Consider the following 22,534-nt stretch of genomic DNA (forward strand, 5'->3'; position numbering starts at 1 on the left):
GGAAAACCCCTTCTCAGGCCAGAGGCTGCCCCTCTTGCCCATGGCTTTGCTCACAACCCTCCTACGGTCTCCCCGTAGGCGATCAATGAATGAGATCGTGTGTGTCTCACCCCCGTCGTCCAATGGGCTGGGGCCCGTCCCTGTCTCTGTGAGTGTCGACCGAGCCCGTGTGGACAACAACCTGCAGTTCGAGTACATAGATGACCCCCGGGTGCAGCGCATTGAGCCTGAGTGGAGTATCGCCAGGTGAGGCAGAGTGGGCGGGGATACACCCCTAATCCCTTCTGCCAAAGCGCAGCTCCTGTCAGGATCCTAGGGGGACACGTGGGAGCCGTTTGAGAGGGTTTGTCACCTAACCCAGACTCTGCTTGTTCCCAGTGGCCACACACCCCTGACCGTCACAGGCTTCAACCTGGATGTCATTCAGGAGCCAAGGATCCGAGTCAAGTTTAATGGCAAAGAATCTGTCAATGTGAGTAACCATGGGTCCCCCTGATCTGCAGGAAACACGGCTGTGTCTGTGTTTTGCAGTATGATAAGGTCTGTGTTAGGCACTGGGACATTCGACCTCCAGAGAAGAGTCCAGAAGCATGGCCCCAAACACCTGGGCCTCACAATGATTTTTATAATTACAGTGTAATCATTTCTTGTCAGAAGGTGATGTCATGAGTGTATAAACATACTGGCTTCTGAGCTTAAGATATGGTGCAAAAGGGCTCCAGTTTTCTGCCATGTTCACTTTGAGATCTGATAAGAGGTAGGGTGAGAGGGGGAAGAAATTCTGGATCCAGATTCAGACATCTGTGAATTGGAAACAAAACACCGCCATCTATTAGCTCTACAACCAAGATCAAGTCATTTAACGTCTCTGATCCTCCCTTCCCTGGCTAGAAATGCTGATGATAAGACTTGCTTCACAGATTTGTAACCTGCAGCTAGGCTGGCACCTGATAAACGTTAGTCACTGCATGCAGATAATTCCATCCTGGTTACTAAGATGATCAAGCTGAACATTTCACTTTATTCCTCTGTGCAGACCCATGTAATTTAATTTTTTTCCACTATGGATTTTTGTGATGTTAAAAAAGTTCTCTGTCATAAGAGCAGAATGTCTGCTATGTTGTTATAAATTTTTTAGTTCGTTCTACTGGCTCCATCTTACTCTTTTCAGTCAATATTTTCTGAAACGTTATTGTATTCAAAATTATAATCCAGGAGATGCTATTATGGCCATTATTTTTCATATGAATTACTGCTTTGACCTTCTGGGGATTGACGAGGCTGAGATGGAGACGGAGTTGGGCAGGATGGTATTGGATCTACCCTCTTATCCCTGACACGTTCCCAGCATGCTTGAGGCTTCCCTAGGAAACAGAGAAATACAGAAAGTGACAGGCTGCCAGAAGGCTAGATCTGGAAAGGTCTCAGGGATGATCTGGTCCAAACTTCTCACGGTATAGCTTAGAAAACTAAGGCCAGGAAGGAGTAATGACTTGCCCCCAATCATGAAGGTGGCTGGTGGCAGGACCAAGCTAGATCCCAAACATCTGACTTTTCTAACTAGACCACGTGAGATGATGGCGGGCTTGACATTCCATCATGCCAGAGACGTGGAGACACCTGTATCACACCTCCAGTGACCCATTGCATTCACAGCTCTTTGGGCTAGAAGAGCACGCAACTCCAGATCCCAACGTAGAGCCTGATCCATGAGTGAAAGAGCTGTGCCCCCACCCCACTTCCAGACAGAGGCTCAGTGTCCCCAGGCCGCCTCCATCTGTTTGCTGTCTCTAGGAGTTGGCCAGCCTGGGGAGGGGCAGCCCTCCAGGACCAGCAAGGCCCCAGAGGTTAAAGCCTCAGAACACAGAAAATAAAAGACATGGTTAATCTAGTACAGAGGGAATTTTGGAGGATGAGTGCATGACTGACAAGATTAACCTCCAAAGGCTGCAGCATTCGTCCCTGGGAAGCTATTTGAAGAGAAGACTGGGCTGGGCAGGCCTCCCCACACCTGGCAGCCTTCTGAGAAGGCTTGGGTCCCGGGCGTCCTGTGCGCCCGCCAGGACACGTTGGCAGCCCCAGGCAGGAATCTCCCCAGCAGTTCTCCCAGCCCACCCACCAGGACCTCAGTGCTTCAAGGAGTTAAGAGACAGCTCCTGCCTCTCGAGCTTTGGGGGCCCTGAGCTCCAACAGGGACCTGCCTGGAGTCTGCAGGCTGGCAGGCAGCCTGGAGGAAAGGCCTGGGTGTGCAGGTTTCCACCAAGCCGGGCCCCAGCATGGGAAGCCCGTAAACTCCGCCCGATGCCCTCTCTTTCTGGAGTGGTGAGAAAGAGCCATGTTGCCCCTGAAGCCCTACCTGGGCTCCACGTCATCCTCAGTCCCCGGGGGCTACCCACTACCTTTGGGTTTGGAAGCAGCCCCAGTGAGAAGGGCCAAAGTGAAGGCCGCAAAACCCAAAGGAATGTTTGGCAAAGTGCCGATGCAGCACTAGGCAGAGAGCAAACGGAGGCCATTTGTCTGGGGGTGATTTGCTCATTCACAGAGGAGTCCCATCCAGGGGCACTGGAGTGAGCAGGAAGGAAGATGGGGGGGGTGCAGAGAAGCGGTTCTTGGGCTGGGGGTCTGCCCTGCAGAGCCCAGGGAGGGGACTCCCAGCTCAACTCTACCTGTTTGACCGCACCACCATTTTCCTCATGCCAGGGTGTCCCCAGCTGGAACGTGAAAGGGACGTTAGGTTCACAAGGGGCTACTGAAGGGTGAGGTGAAAAGGGCTGGGATGGGTACTGACCTCCAACACGTCAGCGAGCTGTTGGTTTAAACTCTTCAACTCCCTCTGGAAAGGGAGGGTTAAGACTTGGAGTTCTGACATAATTTCTATGCAAGCGTCAGCTTTTTTTGCAATTTCACACACGGTCTTGTTTTCCGAACATGAAGCCTGGGTACGTGTGTGTTGGCCAGACACGCAACATGTGTGGACCTGCCAGGACAGCGTGTACTTGAGCAGGGTTCTCACAGATGCCCTTGGCTGTTGCTGGGACACCGTGACTCCCAGAGCCAAAACTGAGCCGCGCAGCATGAGACAGGAGGAGGTGGGGAGGGGTCCAGGTTTTCTTCCCAGACCACACGTGGGTCCTAGAGCACTTTCTTCAATCTGGCTGCTGCCTTGGGATGCCCTCAAACTAAACCACCAGAGGAGAGAATGGCACAACACATGCTAGGATGTTATTTGGGAGATGAGGGTCCACCAAGGAAGAAAGGACATTATGAACTCAGTGTCAATACCAAGGTTATACCCCCCATGGAGAGTTAGGGGGCACTCGGTTGGAGAAGAGAGAGATCCTGACTAGAACATTTAAGGAGGTGAAGGATGCTTTTCATCCATCAGTGTTTTCAATAAACGTTAACTGAACACCTACTATGTGCTCATCTCACACAACTTCCTTCTTTCTATCACACACACACATACATGCGCGTGCGCGCGTGGGAGACTGCTTCTGTTCTACTTTTTCCGCAAACATCCATGCTCCCTCATCCCCAGACCTTTGCTGCTGTTCTCTCTGTCAGGGACTTGCTCCCTTACCATCCCCCCTGTCTGGATAAGTCCTACACATTCTTCAGGTTAAATTTCATTCATCTCTTCAAGGAAAGCTCCCATGAGCCACCCTCACCCTGCCTTAGGCCATGCACGCTCACGCACAAACACAGGCTTGTGCACACACACGGACACCCGCAGAGTGCCTGGTACTTCCCCACCCAGATGTTTCTCACCTCCATCCATGCATTTAACGGTACTGGTGCTCCTCCTGTGCTCCAGGCCCTCTGCCAGGACTGCACTGAAATGCTTGTCGAATCATTTGTCTCCCCCGTAGACTGTGACTGTTTCACGGATGGCCCAACTACTGGCACCATTCCTGGCACAGTGTCGGTGAATGAATAAATGAAGTTAAAACACACCCCTCCCTGCCAAAAAAGAAAAAAAAAAAAAAACAATTTCACAGCCCTTTTCCTCAAGCAAATAGCCCACTGGAGATCGGCCAAAATAAGCAAAGGGTGGGAGGGCAGCAGTGTGACCCCCACCATCACCTGCTGGGTGTTTGAACGCCGTGCTCTTGGGCCCTTTAGGTGTGCAAAGTTGTGAACACCACCACCCTGACCTGCCTGGCACCCTCCCTGACCACGGACTACCGGCCCGGCCTGGACACCGTGGAACGGCCGGACGAGTTTGGATTCGTCTTTAACAATGTCCAGTCCTTGCTGATTTACAACGACACCAAGTTCATCTACTACCCCAACCCGACCTTTGAACTGCTCAGCCCCACTGGGGTCTTGGATCAAAAGCCAGGATCCCCCATCATTCTGAAGGTAGGAGGGTGGGTGGCTGCCTGCCACGCGCAGGGGTGGCTGGAGCACCCCTCTCCTGGCCTGGCCTCCCTTCGATGCACACGGGCTCACATGGCTGTCATCTCCCTGTGAAGGGAGCTTGGTTATAGATATCGACCCATTGAGTGACGTATCTTGCACTTGGGATTCTCAAGGAACACCGTAGAGTATTTCTGTGTGTCCTTGTGAGCTTTGGGACCTAAAAGTCCTGCAGTGCACTGGAAACAACGATGTCCTTTATTGACCCCATCCGTGACCGCAGTAACTGCCCTCAAATGTGAAGAGGTCACGGTCCCCTGGTACCATCCTTCCAGGTGTGTGTTTTACTCCACCACTTTCACTTGTATCCCCTGCATCCTCCCCCAAACTTTCACTTGTTTACTGTTTGGTCTCCCCTTCCTTTCTCTTTACCACTCTCTTTCTCCCTTTCATTCTCTCTTCCTTTGTTTTCTCTTTTTCTGTCTAAATTGTGGCTGTTAGAAGTCCTATCCAAAAACTTACCATGGAGTCACTCAATGGTTTTTGCATTCCTGCCCTTAACCCGCCTCTTTAATCTCTTTTTATTTTTATTTATTTATTTATTTATTTATTTATTTTGTTCATCAACATTAGAATATATTTTGCATTTATATAGTAAAATATAGAAGACAATAAAAATAAGTGAGCTTTGCAACAACAGAAATAAAACTCATAAGCAATATTCAGCAAAACAATGCAGACATAAAATGATATACATTGTATGGTTTCTTTTTAAAAAATTCAAAACTGGGCAAAACAAATTTATGGTGAAGATAATGGTTACTTTGGGGGCCGAAAGCAGGGGTCATGATGAGGAAATGGTATAAGGAAGGCTTCCGAGGTCCTGGGAAAATTCTGTTTCTTGATTTGAGTAGTGGTAATACTAGTGGGAGTTCAGATAACTCAAATAAGTCATAAGTTTATAGTTAAACTTATGACTTATGCACTTTTCTCTGTGTTATAACTTATTAAGAAAGCTAAGACAAAAGCCTTATTTAGTTCATTAAGATCAACAGCTGGCAAAGAATTATTGAATATTATTTTAGACACCTACAAAGTTCAAGGAACCATGTTAGGTGATCAAAGATTCCAAGTCCATTCCACTATCAAATTTTTTTTTCTTATTAGTCATCCATTTTATACACATCAGTGAATAAATGTCAATCCCAATCTCCCAATTCAGCACACCACCACCACCACCACCCACCACTTTCCCCCCTTGGTGTCCATCTGTTTTTTCTCTACTTCTGTGTCTCAATTTCTGCTCGGCAAACCGGTTCATCTGTACCACTTTCAAGGTTCCACATATATGCGTTAATATACAATATTTGTTTTCCTCTTTCTGACTTACTTCACTCTGTATGACAATCTCTAGATCCATCCACGTCTCTACAAATGACCCAATTTCGTTCCTTTTTATGGCTGAGTAATATTCCATTGTATATATGTGCCACATCTTCTTTATCCATTCATCTGTTGATGGGCATTTAGGTTGCTTCCATGACCTGGCTATAGTAAATAGTGCTTCATTGAACATTGGGGTGCATGTGTCTTTTTGAACTATGGTTTTCTCTGGGTATATGTCCACTAGTGGGATTGCTGGGTCATATGGTAATTCTATTTTTAGTTATCTAAGGAACCTCCATACTGTGCTCCATAGCGGCTGTATCAATTTACATTCCCACCAACAGTGCAAGAGGGTTCCCTTTTCTCCACACCCTCTCTAGCATTTGTTGTTTGTAGATTTTCTGATGCTGCCCATTCTAACTGGTGTGAAGTGATACCTCATTGTAGCTTTCATTTGCATTTCTCTAATAATTAGTGATGTTGAGCAGCTTTTCATGTGCTTCTTGGCCATCTATGTGTCTTCTTTGGAGAAATGTCTGTTTAGGTCTTCTGCCCATTTTTGGATTGGGTTGTTTGTTTTTTTAATATTGAGCTGCATGAGCTGTTTATATATTTTGGAGATTAATCCTTTGTCCGATGATTCATTTGCAAATATTTTCTCCCATTCTGAGGGTTGTCTTTCCATCTTCTTTATGGTTTCCTTTGCTGTGCAAAAGCTTCTAAGTTTCATTAGGTCCGATTTGTTTATTTTTGTTTTTATTTCCATTACTCTAGGAGGTGGATCAAAAAATATCTTGCTGTGATTTATGTCAAAGAGTGTTCTTCCTATGTTTTCCTCTAAGAGTTTTATAGTGCCCAGACTTACATTTAGATGTGTAATCCATTTTGAGTTTATTTTTGTGTATGGTGTTAGGGAGTGTTCTAATATCATTCTTTTACATATAGCTGTCCAGTTTTCCCAGCACCACTTATTGAAGAGACTGTCTTTTCTCCATTGTATATCCTTGCCTCCATTGTCATAGATTAGTAGACCATAGGTGTGTGGGTTTATCTCTGGGCTTTCTATCCTGTTCCATTGATCTATATTTCTGTTTTTGTGCCAGTACCATATTGTCTTGATTACTGTAGCTTTGTAGTATAGTCTGAAGTCAGGGAGTCTGATTCCTCCAGCTCCGTTTTTTTCTCTCAAGACTGCTTTGGCTATTCAGGGTCTTCTGTGTCTCCATACAAATTTTAAGACATTTTGTTCTACTTCTGTAAAAAATGCCATTGGTAATTTGATAGGGATTGCATTGAATCTGTAGATTGCTTTGGGTAGTAGAGTCATTTTCACAATATTGATTCGTCCAATCCAAGAACATGGTATATCTCTCCATCTGTTGATATCATCTTTAATTTCTTTCATCAGTGTCTTATACTTTTCTGCATACAGGTCTTTTGTCTTCCTAGGTAGGTTTATTCCTAGCTATTTTATTCTTTTTGTTGCAATAGCAAATGGGAGACTTTCCTTAATTTCTCTTTCAGATTTTTCATCATTAGTGTATAGGAATGCAAGAGATTTCTGTGCATTAATTTTGTATCCTGCAATATTACCAAATTCATTGACTAGGTCTAGTAGTTTTCTGGTGGCATCTTTAGGATTCTCTATGTATATTATCATGTCATATGCAAACAGTGACAGTTTTACTTCTTCTTTTCCAATTTGTATTCCTTTTATTTCTTTTTCTTCTCTGATTGCCGTGGCTAGGACTTCCAAAACTATGTTGAATAATAGTGGTGAGAGTGGACATCCTTGTCTTGTTCCTGATCTTAGAGGAAATGCTTTCAGTTTTTCACCATTGAGAATGATGTTTGCTGTGGCTTTGTCGTATATGGCCTTTATTATGTTGAAGTAGGTTCCCTCTATGCCCACTTTCTGGAGAGTTTTTTATCATAAATGGGTGTTGAATTTTGTCAAAAGCTTTTTCTGCATCTTTTGAGATGATCATATGGTTTTTATTCTTCAATTTGTTGATATGGTGTATCACATTCACTGATTTGTGTATATTGAAGAATCCTTGCATCTCTGGGATAAATCCCACTTGATCATGGTCTATGATCCTTTTAATGTGTTGTTGGATTCTGTTTGCTAGTATTTTGTTGAGGATTTTTGCATCTATATTTATCAGTGATATTGGTCTGTAATTTTCTTTGTTTTGTAGTATATTTGTCTGGTTATGGTTTCAGGGTGATGATGGCCTCATAGAATGAGTTTGGGAGTGTTCCTTCCTCTGCAATTTTTTGGAAGAGTTTGAGAACGATGGGTGTTAGCTCTTCTCTAAATGTTTGATAGAATTCACCTGTGAAGCCATCTGGTCCTGGACTTTTGTTTGTTGGAAAATTTTTAATCAGAGTTTCAATTTCATTACTTGTGATTGGTCTGTTCATATTTTCTATTTCTTCCTGGTTCAGTCTTGGAAGGTTATACCTTTCTAAGAATTTGTCCATTTCTTCCAGGTTGTCCGTTTTATCGGCATAGGGTTGCTTGTGATAGTCTCAGGATGCTTTGTATTTCTGTGGTGTCTGTTGTAACTTCTTCTTTTTCATTTCTAATTTTATTGATTTGAGTCCTCTCCCTCTTTTTCTTGATGTGTCTGGCTAATGGTTTATCAATGTTTTTTATCTTCTCAAAGAACCAGATTTTACTTTTATTGATCTTTGCTATTGTTTTCTTTGTTTCTATTTATTTCTGCTCTGATCTTGATGATTTCTTTCCTTCTGCTAACTTTGGGTTTTGTTTGTTCTTCTTTCTCTAGTTCCTTTAGGTGTAATGTTAGATTGTTTATTTGAGATTTTTCTTGTTTCTTGAGGTGGGCTTGTATAGCCATAAACTTCCCTCTTAGAACGGCTTTTGCTGCAGCCCATAGGTTTTGGATCATCGTGTTTTCATTGTCATTTGTCTCTAGGTATTTTTTGATTTCCTCTTTGATTTCTTCAGTGATCTCTTGGTAATTTAGTAACGTATTGTTTAGCCTCCGTGTTTTTGTGTATTTTACGTTTTTTTCCCTGTAATTGATTTCTAATCTCATAGTGTTGTTGTCAGAAAAGATGGTTGACATGATTTCAATTTTCTTAAATTTACTGAGGCTTGATTTGTGATCCGAGATGTGATCTATCCTGGAGAATGATCTGTGCGCACTTGAGAAGAAAGTGTAATCTGCTGTTTTGGAATGGAATGTCCTATAAATATCAATTAAATCTATCTGGTCTATTGTGTCATTTAAAGCTTGTGTTTCCTTATTAATTTTCTGACTGGATGATCTGTCCATTGGTGTACGTGAGGTGTTAATGTCCCCCACTATTATTGTGTTACTGTCGATTTCCTCTTTTAGAGCTGTTAGCAGTTGCCTTATGTATTGAGGTGCTCTTATGTTGGGTGCATATATAATTGTTATATCTTCTTCTTGGATTGATCCCTTGATCATTATGTAGTGTCCTTCCTTGTCATTTGTAACATTCTTTATTTAAAAGTCTATTTTATCTGATATTATTATTGCTACTCCAGCTTTCTTTTGATTTCCATTTGCATGGAATATCTTTTTCCATCCCCTCACTTTCAGTCTGTATGTGTCCCTAGGTCTGCAGTGGGTCTCTTGTAAACAGCATATATATGGGTCTTGTTTCTGTATCCATTCAGCAAGCCTGTGTGTTTTGGTTGGAGCATTTAATCCATTCATGTTTAAGGTATTTATCGATATGTATGTTCCTATTACCATTTTCTTAATTGTTTTGGGTTTGTTTATGTAGGTCCTTTTCTTCTCTTGTGTTTCCCAGTTAGAGAAGTTCCTTTAGCATTTGTTGGTTAGGTGGTGCTGAATTCTCTTAGCTTTTGCTCATTGTAAAGCTTTTGATTTCTCCATTGAATCTGAATGAGATCCTTGCTGGGTAGAGTAATCTTGGTTGTAGGTTCTTCCCTTTCATCACTCTAAGTATTATCATGCCACTCCCTTCTGGCTTGTAGAGTTTCTGCTGAGATATCAGCTGTTAACCTTATGGGAGTTCCCTTGTATGTTATTTGTCGTTTTTCCCTTGCTGCTTTCAATAATTTTTCTTTGCCTTTAATTTTTGCCAATTTGATTACTATGTGTCTCAGCATGTTTCTCCTTGGGTTTATCCTGTATGGGACTCTGCACTTCCTGGACTTGGGTGGCTATTTCATTTCCCATGTTAGGGAAGTTCTTGACTGTAATCTCTTCAAATATTTTCTCGGGTCCTTTCTCTCTCTCTTCTACTTCTGGGACCCTTATAATGTGAATGTTGTTGCGTTTAATGTTTTCCCAGAGGTCTCTTAGGCTGTCTTCATTTCTTTTCATTCTTCATTCTTTTCATTCTTCTTCATTTCTTTTTCATTCATTGTTCCACAGCAGTGAATTCCACCATTCTGTCTTCCAGGTCACTTATCCGTTCTTCTGCCTCAGTTATTCTGCTATTGATTCCTTCTAGTGTAGTTTTCATTTCAGTTATTGTATTGTTCATCTCTGTTTGTTTGTTCTTTATTTCTTCTAGGTCTTTGTTAAACATTTCTTGCATCTTCTCGATCTTTGCCTCCATTCTTTTTCCGAGGTCCTGGATCATCTTCACTATCATTATTCTGAATTCTTTTTCTGGAAGGTTGCCTATTTCCACTTAATTAAGTTGTTTTTCTGGGGTTTTATCTTGTTCCTTCATCTGGTACATAGGCCTCTGCCTTTTCATCTTGTCTATTTTTCTGTGAATGTGGTTTTTGTTCCACAGGCTGCAGGATTGTTGTTCTTCTTGCTTCTGCTGTCTGCTCTCTGGTGGATGAGGCTATCTAAGAGGCTTGTGGAAGTTTCCTGATGGGAGGGACTGGTCTTAATCTCTTTTTAAATAACCAGTTGACTTCTGTGCACATGTCAATTATTCCTATTAAGATTGCTCTTACCTACAGGGCAAAAACCTCTGCCCTCCTGCTTCTGGAGGGGCCAAACTCAACTACACCGTGCTGATTGGAGAGACCCCATGCGCTGTCACTGTGTCTGAGACGCAACTGCTCTGCGAGCCTCCCAACCTCACCGGGCAGCACAAGGTCATGGTGAGTGAACCCTCTTCTTATTCCTCCCCTCCTCACCTTTCATGTATAATCTGTCATAAAGAAAGGGTCTTCAACCTCCTCCATATCTCCTCATCACAAAGTCCTATATTAAAATGGGTAGGAGCTAAGAACACAAGAAAAGAAAGGCAGGTGATAAGCAGGAAGTCGTTTTGTATCCAGACTGCACTGTGTGGTTGTGGTCTTTCATGCCCTTTCTGAATCGAGAAGGATTGGATGCCAGGGCTCTACAGCGACTGTGTGTGTGCCATGCGCAGGTCCACGTGGGTGGCATGGTATTCTCGCCCGGCTCGGTGAGTGTCATCTCAGACAGCTTGCTGACCCTGCCGGCCATCGTCAGCATCGCGGCGGGCGGCAGCCTCCTGCTCATCATCGTCATCATTGTGCTCATCGCCTACAAGCGCAAGTCTCGAGAAAATGACCTCACTCTCAAGCGGCTCCAAATGCAGATGGACAACCTGGAGTCCCGTGTGGCCCTGGAGTGTAAGGAAGGTAAGTGGAGGCACTCCCTCACTTCCGGGACCCTCTTTCCTCACCAGCCTTATTACCCCCCCTCCCTAAAACAGCTCTCATCTTTGCTCCCATCTCTTCTACCACAAGCCATCCTGCTCCACTTTGACCTCTATTTTCTCTTAAACTTCCTTTGCCCTTAAAATGCCCACAGTAAAGCTCCAGACCTGATCCCAGTATTCTGTCCCCCTGTGCCCTGACTCATCCCACAGTCTGGCCCAGCCTACTCTCCTTCCCGGGACCTCAGTCTCCCCACAGTCAGAGCCTCCTGGGTCCTGTTGCCTCAGTCTCTAGATCCCCACGTAGGAGTGACAGTTCCTTTTGCCTGGCTGCCTTGGAGCAGCAGGAAAGGTGAGAGCACATGCCCTCCCTTCCACCCCATCCCCTCCCTCAGGGTGTGTCTTCAGCCAGCACTGCAGGCTGAGCCTCTGAAGGCCACTTGCAGGGCATCCCAGGCTGTGGTGGTGGAGACAGTGTTTCTTCTGTCTCCCAAGCAACCGCAGCTACCTGGTGTCCCCTTGGGCTGAGGACCTGGAAGACTCCCTGGGTAAACATCTCAATTAGGAATCAAAAGACTTCTCCTTTTGCTGCAAACTTCAAGATCAGAACAAGCCCTCTGCTAGATGAAAGGGAAGAGCTGGGCTGGGGCACAGTGGGCCAGGCTCCTCCCAGTGCCAGGGCTGGGGAGGAGAAAGGGGGGTGTCAGGAGACAGGACTGCCACCAAGGGGAAGCCCCTGTTTGGCCAAGGGCCTGGTGGTCAGGGCTCCCTAAGTCTGGATTTGGTGGTGTTCTCAGTTTCGTCTGTGTGTGAGTGTGAGTGTTAAATATATATAACATAAAATTTACCATTTTAACTTTCTTATCTCTGCACCCTAGTGCTCTCCCCTCCTCCAGTTCAGAGGCATTAAGTACATTCACAATACCGTGTGACCATCACCACCATCCATCTCCAGAACTTCCACATTTTCCGCAACTGAAACTCTGTACTCATGAAACAATAATCCCTCATCCTCCCCTCCCACTTTCTGTCTCTATGAATTTGACTACTCTAGGAAACTCATATAAATGACATCACACAGTATTTGTCCCTTTGTGTTTGGTTTATTTCACTTAGCATCATGTCTTTAAGGTTCATCCATGTTGTAGCATTTGAGAGAACTTCATTCCCTTTTAAGGCTAAATAATAGTCCACTGGGTATATAAACCACATTTTACTTATCAATTTATCTGTCAATAGACATTTGGGTTGTTTCCACCTTTTGGTATCATGAATAATGCTGCTGTGAACGTGAGGGTACAAGTATCTGTTCAAGTCCCTGCTTTCAGTTCTTTTGGGTATATATGTAGGAGAGGAATTGCTGGGTCATTTGGTAATTCTATGTTTAATTTTTTGAGGAATCGCAAAATTGGTTTCCAGAGCAGCTGTACCAATTTACATTCCCTCCAGCAAGATATGAGGGTTCTGGGCTTCCCTGGAGGCGCAGTGGCTGAGAGTCTGCCTGCCGATGCAGGGGACGCGGGTTCGTGCCCCAGTCTGGGAGGATCCCACATGCCGCGGAGCGGCTGGGCCCGTGAGCCATGGCCGCTGAGCCTGTGCGTCCGGAGCCTGTGCTCCGCAACGGGAAGAGGCCACAGCGGTGAGAGGCCCGCGTACCGCAAAAAAAAAAAAAAAAAAAGGAAGAAAAAAAAAAGATATGAGGGTTCTAGTTTTTCCACATCCTAGCCAACACATGTTGTTTTCACTTTTTTTATAATAGCCATCCTAATGGGTATGAAGTGGTATCTCATGGTGGTTTTGATTTTCATTTTCCCCCAAGGTTTTTGCATCTTGGTTTATTCTCTTGCTTGGAAAAGGGGAGCAAAGCTACCTATTCTGGTCTTTGTTTGATCTGTTCGACCACTGTCTCTCACCTGCTTCTAGCACCTGTATCACTTGCATGACCCAAGTCGTGTGCTTCGTTTTAACTACACATATAATACATAGAAAGAAAATTCAAAATTATAGGTAAGCATAGAGGAGGGAATAATATAAAAATCACCCATAGTCCCACCACCTAAGAAAGGCAGACTGGAGATATCTCACCGCCCCTGGAGACGCATCCCTATAACCCTCCCTGTTTCTATACCTGGACCTTCCCTCCTCCACAAACTTCTCCCGCCTTTCCCCTCCCCGGCCTGTGTTCCCCTCCTGAGCTTCCCTGTCTCCACTGCACTTTCATAGCTTTTGCCGAGCTCCAGACAGACATCAACGAGCTGACCAGTGACCTGGACCGCTCAGGAATCCCCTACCTGGACTATCGGACCTATGCTATGCGAGTCCTGTTCCCCGGCATTGAGGACCATCCCGTCCTGCGTGAGCTGGAGGTAACACCCGCCTCCCTCGCCAGCTGCCCAGCAGGGACGTGGGGCCTGGGTTTCCTAGGAAATGCCAATGGGGCCCAGTGCTCAGAAGAAGGTCAGGAGTGAGGAGGAGAAATAGCTTGTAGAAGCATCACCGCAACGGGGATATTTCCAACCAGGAAAATCACAGCCAGGGGGGCCACCCAGGCTCTTTGGGATGATTCCAGGGGAAGGCTGATTGTTTGTAATTTTTAATTAATGACTGAATTAATTAACTAAGATTCTGCCTCATTTCCGAATGGATTTAAGCTGGCTTAAGGAAAGACCTATGATTCTGTGAGGCTTGTTTGTTCATTTCTCAGTTTGTTTTACTAAAGATAATAAATCAGGGCAGAGGAGATTAAGGGGAGACTAGTAAACCAAGCTAGTCTGCTGTGGTATCTCCTATTGTGTTGCATCCTTGGGAAAATCAGATGAATAGCATCCTTTCTGAGGTCTCTACCTGGAGCCCAACCCTCTCAACCCAGGGGGAAGTCAGAGCAGACTGCAGACCTCAGAGACCAGGTATTCCTACATCACCGAGGGTGGGGCGGTTACAGGCGTCATGGAGAGGGTCCTATAGCTGGCATCGTCATCAGCTAACACCCTCCCGGAGAGCCGGAAGCTCGTCCTCTGAGGCCACGCCCATCACACCCGTCCCAGGTGCAGGGCAATGGGCAGCAGCACGTGGAGAAGGCCCTGAAGCTCTTTGCCCAGCTCATCAACAACAAGGTGTTCCTGCTGACCTTCATCCGCACCCTGGAGCTGCAGCGCAGCTTCTCCATGCGGGACCGCGGCAACGTGGCCTCGCTCATCATGACCGGCCTGCAGGGCCGCCTGGAGTACGCCACCGACGTCCTCAAGCAGCTGCTCTCTGACCTCATCGATAAGAACCTGGAGAACAAGAACCACCCCAAGCTGCTTCTCCGGAGGTCTGACCTGCGCCAGGGGTGGGGAGGCCTCAGAACAGGGACGTCCGGGGCGGGGGTGGGGACAGGGCTGGTTAGTGTGGGTCCCACGAGAAGGCGCCCCTCCCCAGGAAGGCCTGTGTCCCCGCAGCTCCCAGTGCAGAGTCTCATCTTCCTTCACTCCGGGTGGCTGTGCCATGTCTGTGGGTGCTGAGCGTGATGCAGGAGCACAGACCCCAGAGCATCTGAGCTTGAACCCCAGCTCTGCTACCTGCTAGTCGTGTGATCTTGGGCCAGTGATGTGGCCTCTCCGCTGTTTAGTTTCCTCGTGAACAAAATGACACTAATAATACCTGTCTTGAAGTCTCCCTCCCCATGCATCCTGAGTTTCACTGTCCAACACAGTAGCACATGTGACCATTAATTAAAAAGAAAATGTAAAATTCAGTTCCTCCATTGCACTAACTGCGTCCCAAGTGCTCAGTGGCCGCCATATTGGACGCGCAGATAGAGGCCATTCCTATCATAGCAGGAGCTCTGTTGGACAGCACCTGGCTGGAGATACGGTGTGGCCTGTCCCATCAGTGCCCAGCTTCCTGGATCTGAATCACCAGCATCCACCACCACGCCCTCCTCGGTTGCCATTTTCCTGGCAGGGAAGAGGGCCAGAGACCTTGGCATCCATCCCCGAGCCCCCCCTCTCTGGGGGCCCTGGGGACCCCAGCACAGCTTTGGAGCTCAGCTGGCAGCAGGGCTTGGAATGTGCCACCTCCATTTCACTGCCTTCTCGGCAGCCTTCTCCTTGCAAGGTCTCAGGCTTCCAGACCCCATGTGGGGTGAGGAGGGAGAAAGAATAGCTTTGTTTTATGAGTACAGAGCCCCCATTCTGCCAATCTGAGCATTAGAAACTCTCATTAAGAATTGTTGTATTTAAATTAGAGCTAATTTCAGGCACAATACAGGGAGAGGGTGCTGCGAGGGGCCAGGGAGAAAGCCACAATCTCTCCTGCCATTGTCACTCTCTCCCAGGCCCGCATTGCTGAGCAGCCCTGGCAAATGCCCGGGATTTACGGCAACCAGAGGGTATAATTTGCACCACGTGCAGCGAGTTAAAATACCCCTCCGGCATCCCCATCACTGAGGGTCTGTCACAGCCACTTCGTTCCTTCGCAGGTCCCCAGATCTGCAGCCTGGGATGATGGGGGGTGGGGCAGGGCAAAGGGGCAGTGCTTACAGAGGCAGATCCCCTGTCAGCTAAACACTTGCACACACTGCTCTTTACCTGAGGGGCTGGGATCCACGACCCCGCAGGACAGCAGTGATGACAGCGAGCAGGTATATGCACTATTCTTAGCACTTTACATACATTAATTCATTCAACCTTGACAAAAACCCTGTAGGATAGATGATGATGATGATGATGATGGTTATTATTATTATTATTATCATCCCCATTTAGAGATGGGGAAACTGAACCCAGAGAGAGGAAATGACTTACTCAAGATCACACAGGCCAGTACGCAGAAGAGTCAGGATTTGAACCCAGGCAGTCTGACTCTGTTTGGAGGGGAAGGTACCAGGGACCTTGTGGACATGCAAATATTCAGACATGCAGGAAATCCCAAAGGGACATAGAAACTCCATCACCCTGAGGCTGGAACAGGGTAAGAGGATGGTATTCTTGGTCCCTGTGTCTGCAGACCCATAGTACCACTCCATTTTTGCTGGAAATTGAGGTCCAGAAAGAAGCTTCTAGCCCAAGGTCTCACTTCTCATTACTGGTAGAGTTGGGACAGGACACAGTGTCCTGGCCCCCAGCCCTGGCTTCTTTCATGCCCTTGTTCTCTTGAGCCCTGGTCCACACAGCAAGCTAGGCACGCCCCCGCCCTTAGACCCCTCCATAAAGGGGGGCCTTCATCCCTTCTGCCTCCCCAGGACAGAGTCCGTGGCTGAGAAGATGCTGACCAATTGGTTTGCCTTCCTCCTGCACAAGTTCCTGAAGGTGAGACTGGGAGTGAGACAGGAACTGGGAGTTGAGAGCAAGATGGGGGGCTGCCCCTCTGAGCCTGGCCATCAGGGCTGCATGGGGACCTCCCTTAGGAACAGAAACCTACCTGGCTGGGTGCCCCAAAGCCAAGCGGGCCTAGAAATAGGGTTAGGAGAGGGAGGGAAGGAGGCTGGTACCCCACCCCCCACGCCCTGCCTCTGCCCACAGGAGTGTGCGGGGGAGCCGCTCTTCATGCTGTACTGCGCCATCAAGCAGCAGATGGAGAAGGGCCCCATCGATGCCATCACAGGCGAGGCCCGCTACTCCCTGAGCGAGGACAAGCTCATCCGGCAGCAGATCGAGTACAAGACCCTGGTGAGGAGGCAGGAAGCCCAGGGGACAGCACGGACCTCCTGCCTCTGATCCGTGCTCTGCCTTCTCACCACAAAGCCAGTTTGAGGGGTCAATATAGAGGCTGGGAGGCCGGCCTGGGGGCCAGTCCAGGGGGCATGCCAAGTGTCCCAAGGGCGGACACACAGGCCTGGGCCCCTCCTCCCCTATCTCATTGGGTGGGCCTAAGGAGCTTGCATTGCCTGCATTTACCCTAGATCACTCAGCATTAGCTATGGGGAAATTAGCATTACGGGGAAGAAGTCTGCTGATTTCTAATATAGAGGCTTTGGGGAAGTGGGAGGCCAGCCCTTGAAACACCTGGAGCCACCCGTAATCCCCCAGGACGTCTCCACCCAGGATGACAGCCTCCCCTAAGCCATCGGGCTAGAAAGTAGAGTCCTGGTTCTCTGAGAAAGAGAGGTGGGGAGAAGGACTCAAGCTGCCATTGGCAGATGGCTGGAAGGTGAGAGAAACTGAGACACAGACAGAGGGACACCTGTTTCTCCTGTGAGCAGGGGGAGCCTGGGTAAGAGAAGGCTCCAGGGCCTCACGCCCTCTCCCCCAAATGGCTCCTTCAACTCGCATCCTGCCCCCCTTCTATCGCCACCCGTAGATCCTGAACTGCGTCAACCCTGACAACGAGAACAGTCCGGAGATCCCAGTGAAGGTGTTGAACTGTGACACCATCACGCAGGTCAAAGAGAAGATTCTCGATGCCGTCTACAAGAACGTGCCCTACTCCCAGCGGCCGAGGGCTGTTGACATGGACTTGGGTAGGAAACCTGGCCTTGAGGTGTGAGGGCAACTTCCAAGAGGGCATTTGGGCTATGGGGGTGGTGGGGGGAAGCCCTGCCCCGCAGACAGCCCCTCGTCGGGGCATGACTGGGTCCCGTCCAGGTGAGGGGCCAGGTGAAATGCTTGCCTGAAACACTGCCCGCTCAGAGGTGGCCACCTCTGGGGAGGCCCATGCTTTTGCCAGCATTGACCCCCCGGAGCCCCAGACGCCTGAAACACTGTCATTGCACCAGCTTGAGGGAGCCGGGGTTGCCAGGCCCCTAGAGGACGGCACGACTGGGCAGTCCCGGCCCCCGCCCCTCACACTGCTCCTGCACCACCCCTCCACCCAGAGTGGCGTCAAGGCCGGATTGCCCGGGTCGTGCTGCAGGACGAGGACATCACCACCAAGATCGAGGGTGACTGGAAGCGGCTCAACACACTGATGCACTATCAGGTGAGGGCAGGGCTTTGCATCAGGGACCCCTGCCCTCCCAGAATGCCCCCTCCTTCTAAGGTTTGCTCTAAGGCCCTCAAAGCCCTAAAAGGGTTCTCTTATCCCCCCTCTCCACATCCTCCCTGAGTCTAGAGCAGTGATTCTCAGCCACAGCTGCCGATTAGAATTAACTGGGGGAAGCTGTCGAAAACACAAATGTCCAGACTCACCCTGAGAAACTGACTGAACTGGTGTGGGGTTGGGCTGGACATTCCTATTCTGTACTCAGTGTAGCTCTTCGCCTGCAGAAAAATGGCATCTTTCACAGACAGCTGCATAGTCTCCTGCTGCTTTCTCTTTGTTTTCTTACTAATGCAGCTTCCACGTCCCACCTGCAACGAAGCAGGGAATTGGGTCTTATATTCTGCCACTTACTAGCTGGTGTCCCTGGGGAAGTTGCTTAAGCTCTCATTCTTCTCATCTGTAAAATGGAGTTAATGGTGATCCCTGCCCCATAAAGTTGTGAGGCATAGATCGAATATAGTAGGTAGAGTGTTTAGCACACCGGCAGACACATTGAATGGAACAGTCACACACACACAAAAAAAATCTCAGCAAAAGAACAAAAGATCCCGAGAGGTATCTACTCTCACCCCCCTTGCTTCTCATGGTAACCACTCACAGCTGGGGGTCTCTGTAAGCTTTAGCACGGGTAGGCTGCTTGGGATTTGAAAAACATACTAAAATAGAAGCTGGAGATGAGAGACAGTGAGGGAAATTAAACCAAACAGAGGAAGTGCCTTGGGCAGCAGGACCCTGTGGGATTTCCTGTTTAATAACATCATCCTCTGTCTCTGCCTCATATGGGGAGGGTGCGGAGGGGCTGGCAGGCTGAATTCTTAAGCACTGAGTTGCCAACGACCAGGAGGCTGGGGGTCCTAACAGCCAGCAGGACCTGCTGGGAGCCTCTTGGGGCACAGAGGAAAGAAAGGGGCACTGGAGAAACCCCAAAATGCTTCCTTCCAGGCTCCATCCCCCTTACTGGCCTGCATTTCCCATGCTGACACTCTGCCTGGAGCCCCTCCCTAAATGGAGTAAGTGTGGTATAGTGGGCAGAGAGAAGGATTTGTGAGCTCTATTTAAACCCCTGCTTCCCCACTCACGGGTGATGTGACTTTAATCTCCCTAAACCTTGGGCTCCTCATCAGTAAATGGAGATATGACCCCAAATTGTGAAGGTGGTTGGAAGTATGAGAAGCCACAGGTGAGGTATACCAGATGTATATACCACTCCATAGTAGCTATAACACTCTGTTGATTTCACCCCAGCCCCCAACCCCACTTCACACTGGGCTTCGTAGAGCAGTTTTAATGAACCAATTAGAACCGAAGAAGAAAGTGCAAAAGAAATGAGCATTATGCCCCCAACTTGTAAGTTTCTCCAGGGCAGGAATGGGGCCGCTCTTCTCTGTCTTTGGTGCCCTAATGCTTGTTACTGGTCTGTCTGTCCTATGACTCCCAATCAGAAGAATGGAATATTCTGTTCTAACAGTGCTCATCTTACAAAGCACTTTGAATTCCCCGATGTCATTTATCATTCATGTATTCATTCAATCCTCAAATATTTACCGAGCTTTACTTTGTGCAAGGCTCTTCCCGCACGCTAGCCCTGAGTGACAGGGGACAAGAGGGATTATTCTTCCCTTTGGGAGACGATGATGATGATGATGCTCTTCGTAATAGCAATAGTAATACCAGCATTTACTGAGTGTCACTGGGTGCCAGGCACCACTGCCCCCAGCCTCTACGTGTCCTAACGCCTTTAATCCTCACAACAAACCTAGACACGATTATTATCCCCTTTGACACATGAGACAACTGAGGCGCAGAGAGGTTAAGTGACTTTCCCGAAACCATGTAGCTACTAAGTGCAGAGGCAAGGTCAGACCCAGCCAGGCATCTTGCCCATGGGTTTGTATCACCTGTTGGTCAAGAGGAAGACTGGAGACTAAGGACAAGGGAGATTTAGTGATGAGACCTGGAATTCAGTTGAACTGTGGTCATTCCAGTCACCTTGTGAATCTCCCTTTAGGTGACAACAAGCCATAAATGATAACATAATCTGTTCTCCCTGGGAGAATAAACCCGTGCTCCTGCCGGGCTTCCGTGTATCATTTTAGTTGCAAAGAGAGTTCCTGAAAGTCCGAGGTGGGGAGTTCCCCCTCCTTTTCAGACCTAGTGCTGATTGTACAAGCTGCCTGCAGTCTGGGGAGCCGCCCCAGCTGGGAAGTAACTACGCATTGGCATCTTCCAGACCACTGTGAAGGGCCCTGGACCCTGCACCTTTATTGCCATCAAGTCAAAGCATCGACCTCTTGTTACCCTCCCAGGAGTCAAAGGTCCTTGGAGCCCCTACAGGAGAAAAATCTGCATAATCTTAATTGACAAAGAGATTTTTAAAAACTTCCCGGGTTCCCACACATTTATAGGGAGGGTGAAATTAAACACCACTACTAAAACTGGCTATCAGGGAATCTCGTTAGCGCTAATGTTCACTTATAGTTTGACTTCCCAACGTTTAATTTTTTTTTTTTTTGTGGGAGAGAGGGACTGACAATTTAAGACCCAGAAAGATGGTTTTACGACTGGTGCAGCCATAAATCAAACTTATAAAGTTCATAAAAATTGTTAAAGTAAAAAATGGTTTAATAGGAATGTTTTATGGCCAATAACATTATTATAGCTGTTTTATTCCCTCTGCGTTAGGGGTTTAATTGGATCGCCACAATTCTGGGGATTCTCTGTTTTTTATTGGATGGAGGGTAACCTTAAATCAAAATGGCCCCAAATGTCTTCAGTATGGCTCCTCATTTATCAGCCCTTTCCCTACAGGCTGGGTGCTGAGCCTGGGCACCCTCACAGAGGACAGGCAAGACACCTTTCTCGCTGACTCCCCAAGAGCCTTGTGGTGAAGCTCCTCAAGGTGACTGGGCCATTATAGGACCCAGGCCAGAAAGAAATCAGAACCAAAAGGGAAAATGGGCTTCAGACCAGTGTGTCTTGAAATAAAACCCCAAATTAGGATGCAATGAGGAGAACATGTGCTCTGGAGCCTGACAGTCCGGGCGACAAATTTTGGCTCTATCATGTGTTAGGTGTGCGGACTTGAAGGTGGTGTTTAGCTTCTCAATGCTTCAGTTCCTCATCTCTAAAATGGGGATAGTTGTCTGTAACTCACAAAGCTCAAGGCAGGCTGGGCTACACTAGCTCCCTCTAATAGAAATACAATGCAAGCCACACGTATAACTTTACATTTTTTACTGGTCACATTTAAAAAGTAAAAATAAGCAGATGAATGTAATGCTAATGTTTTATTTAACACAACTGATGTAAAATAATTGTCATTTGAATATGTAATCAATATAAACATGATCAATGAGACAGTTTGTATACTTTTATTCATCCTAAGTCATTGAAATCCAGTGTGTACTGTACATTTATAGCGTACCTGAGCTCAGACACTTACAGAGCATCTCCCTTTGGACTGATTGGATTGCAAGAGCCCAATAGCCACAGGTGGCAAGTAGCTACCATATTGAAAAGCAGGAATTGTTATTTCTAGCATTCCTGATCTCCTTATGCTCTACCTAAACCTATTCCGTAACTTTCTAGAAGTACTTGACAATTTTAGTCCCCAAGATACCAACATTCACCTGAACTGTATCTCTCATACCCTTCTCAGGTATCAGACAGATCGGTGGTGGCTCTGGTCCCCAAACAGACCTCCTCCTACAACATCCCTGCCTCTGCCAGCATCTCCCGGACGTCCATCAGCAGATACGGTGAGGACCAGAAAGGTAGCCTGGGCAGCCAGTGGAGTCTTCTGTGACCCCCAGGGGCTACTCACCATCCCTTCTGACAGCAGGAGCCCTGTGCTGCTGCTAGCCTGCAGTCAAAGGCTTCCCTTTCTCCCTGGACCAGTCATCCTCGGAGCAGCCTGTCTCCTCAGAGCTGTGGCAGCAGGTGGTACCCGGCACCTTTCCTTTGATAGCCCAGGTCTGATGAAGGAGTTTGAAGGGCCCAGACCCAAGGAGGCTCTTGGATGGGAGGTTCACATAACCCAGTCCCAGTTTATGCTTATCGTCCTGACTGAATTATTAACAGTGCCCCCTTTAGCTCTCAGTCGTGTCCCAATGTGGGCAATCAATTGGCCATCCTAGCCCTTCCACCCCTGAGGCGTGCTAGGGCCCCCAGTGCCCTCTGGGCAATGAGGTTGTGGTGTTTCAGTCTC

The 22,534-nt window shown here is 47.5% G+C and overlaps 1 protein-coding gene across 1 annotated transcript in view; it reads left to right on the forward strand.

Annotated features, from left to right (window-relative positions):
* Window positions 1-22,534, forward strand: part of PLXNA2 (plexin A2) — a 219,296-nt gene that overhangs the window by 189,324 nt on the left and 7,438 nt on the right. Inside the window, exons 16-27 of the mRNA XM_082613496.1 lie at window positions 79-246; window positions 379-472; window positions 4,123-4,362; window positions 10,694-10,837; window positions 11,113-11,347; window positions 13,588-13,730; window positions 14,409-14,677; window positions 16,589-16,655; window positions 16,869-17,015; window positions 17,647-17,806; window positions 18,161-18,264; window positions 21,986-22,085. Coding sequence (XP_082469622.1) covers window positions 79-246; window positions 379-472; window positions 4,123-4,362; window positions 10,694-10,837; window positions 11,113-11,347; window positions 13,588-13,730; window positions 14,409-14,677; window positions 16,589-16,655; window positions 16,869-17,015; window positions 17,647-17,806; window positions 18,161-18,264; window positions 21,986-22,085 — 1,871 coding nt within the window. The remainder of the gene's footprint in view (window positions 1-78; window positions 247-378; window positions 473-4,122; window positions 4,363-10,693; window positions 10,838-11,112; window positions 11,348-13,587; window positions 13,731-14,408; window positions 14,678-16,588; window positions 16,656-16,868; window positions 17,016-17,646; window positions 17,807-18,160; window positions 18,265-21,985; window positions 22,086-22,534) is intronic.

Source organism: Mesoplodon mirus, assembly GCF_964341445.2.
Source record: "Mesoplodon mirus genome assembly, chromosome: 3".
Classification (NCBI taxonomy): Eukaryota; Metazoa; Chordata; class Mammalia; order Artiodactyla; family Ziphiidae; genus Mesoplodon; species Mesoplodon mirus.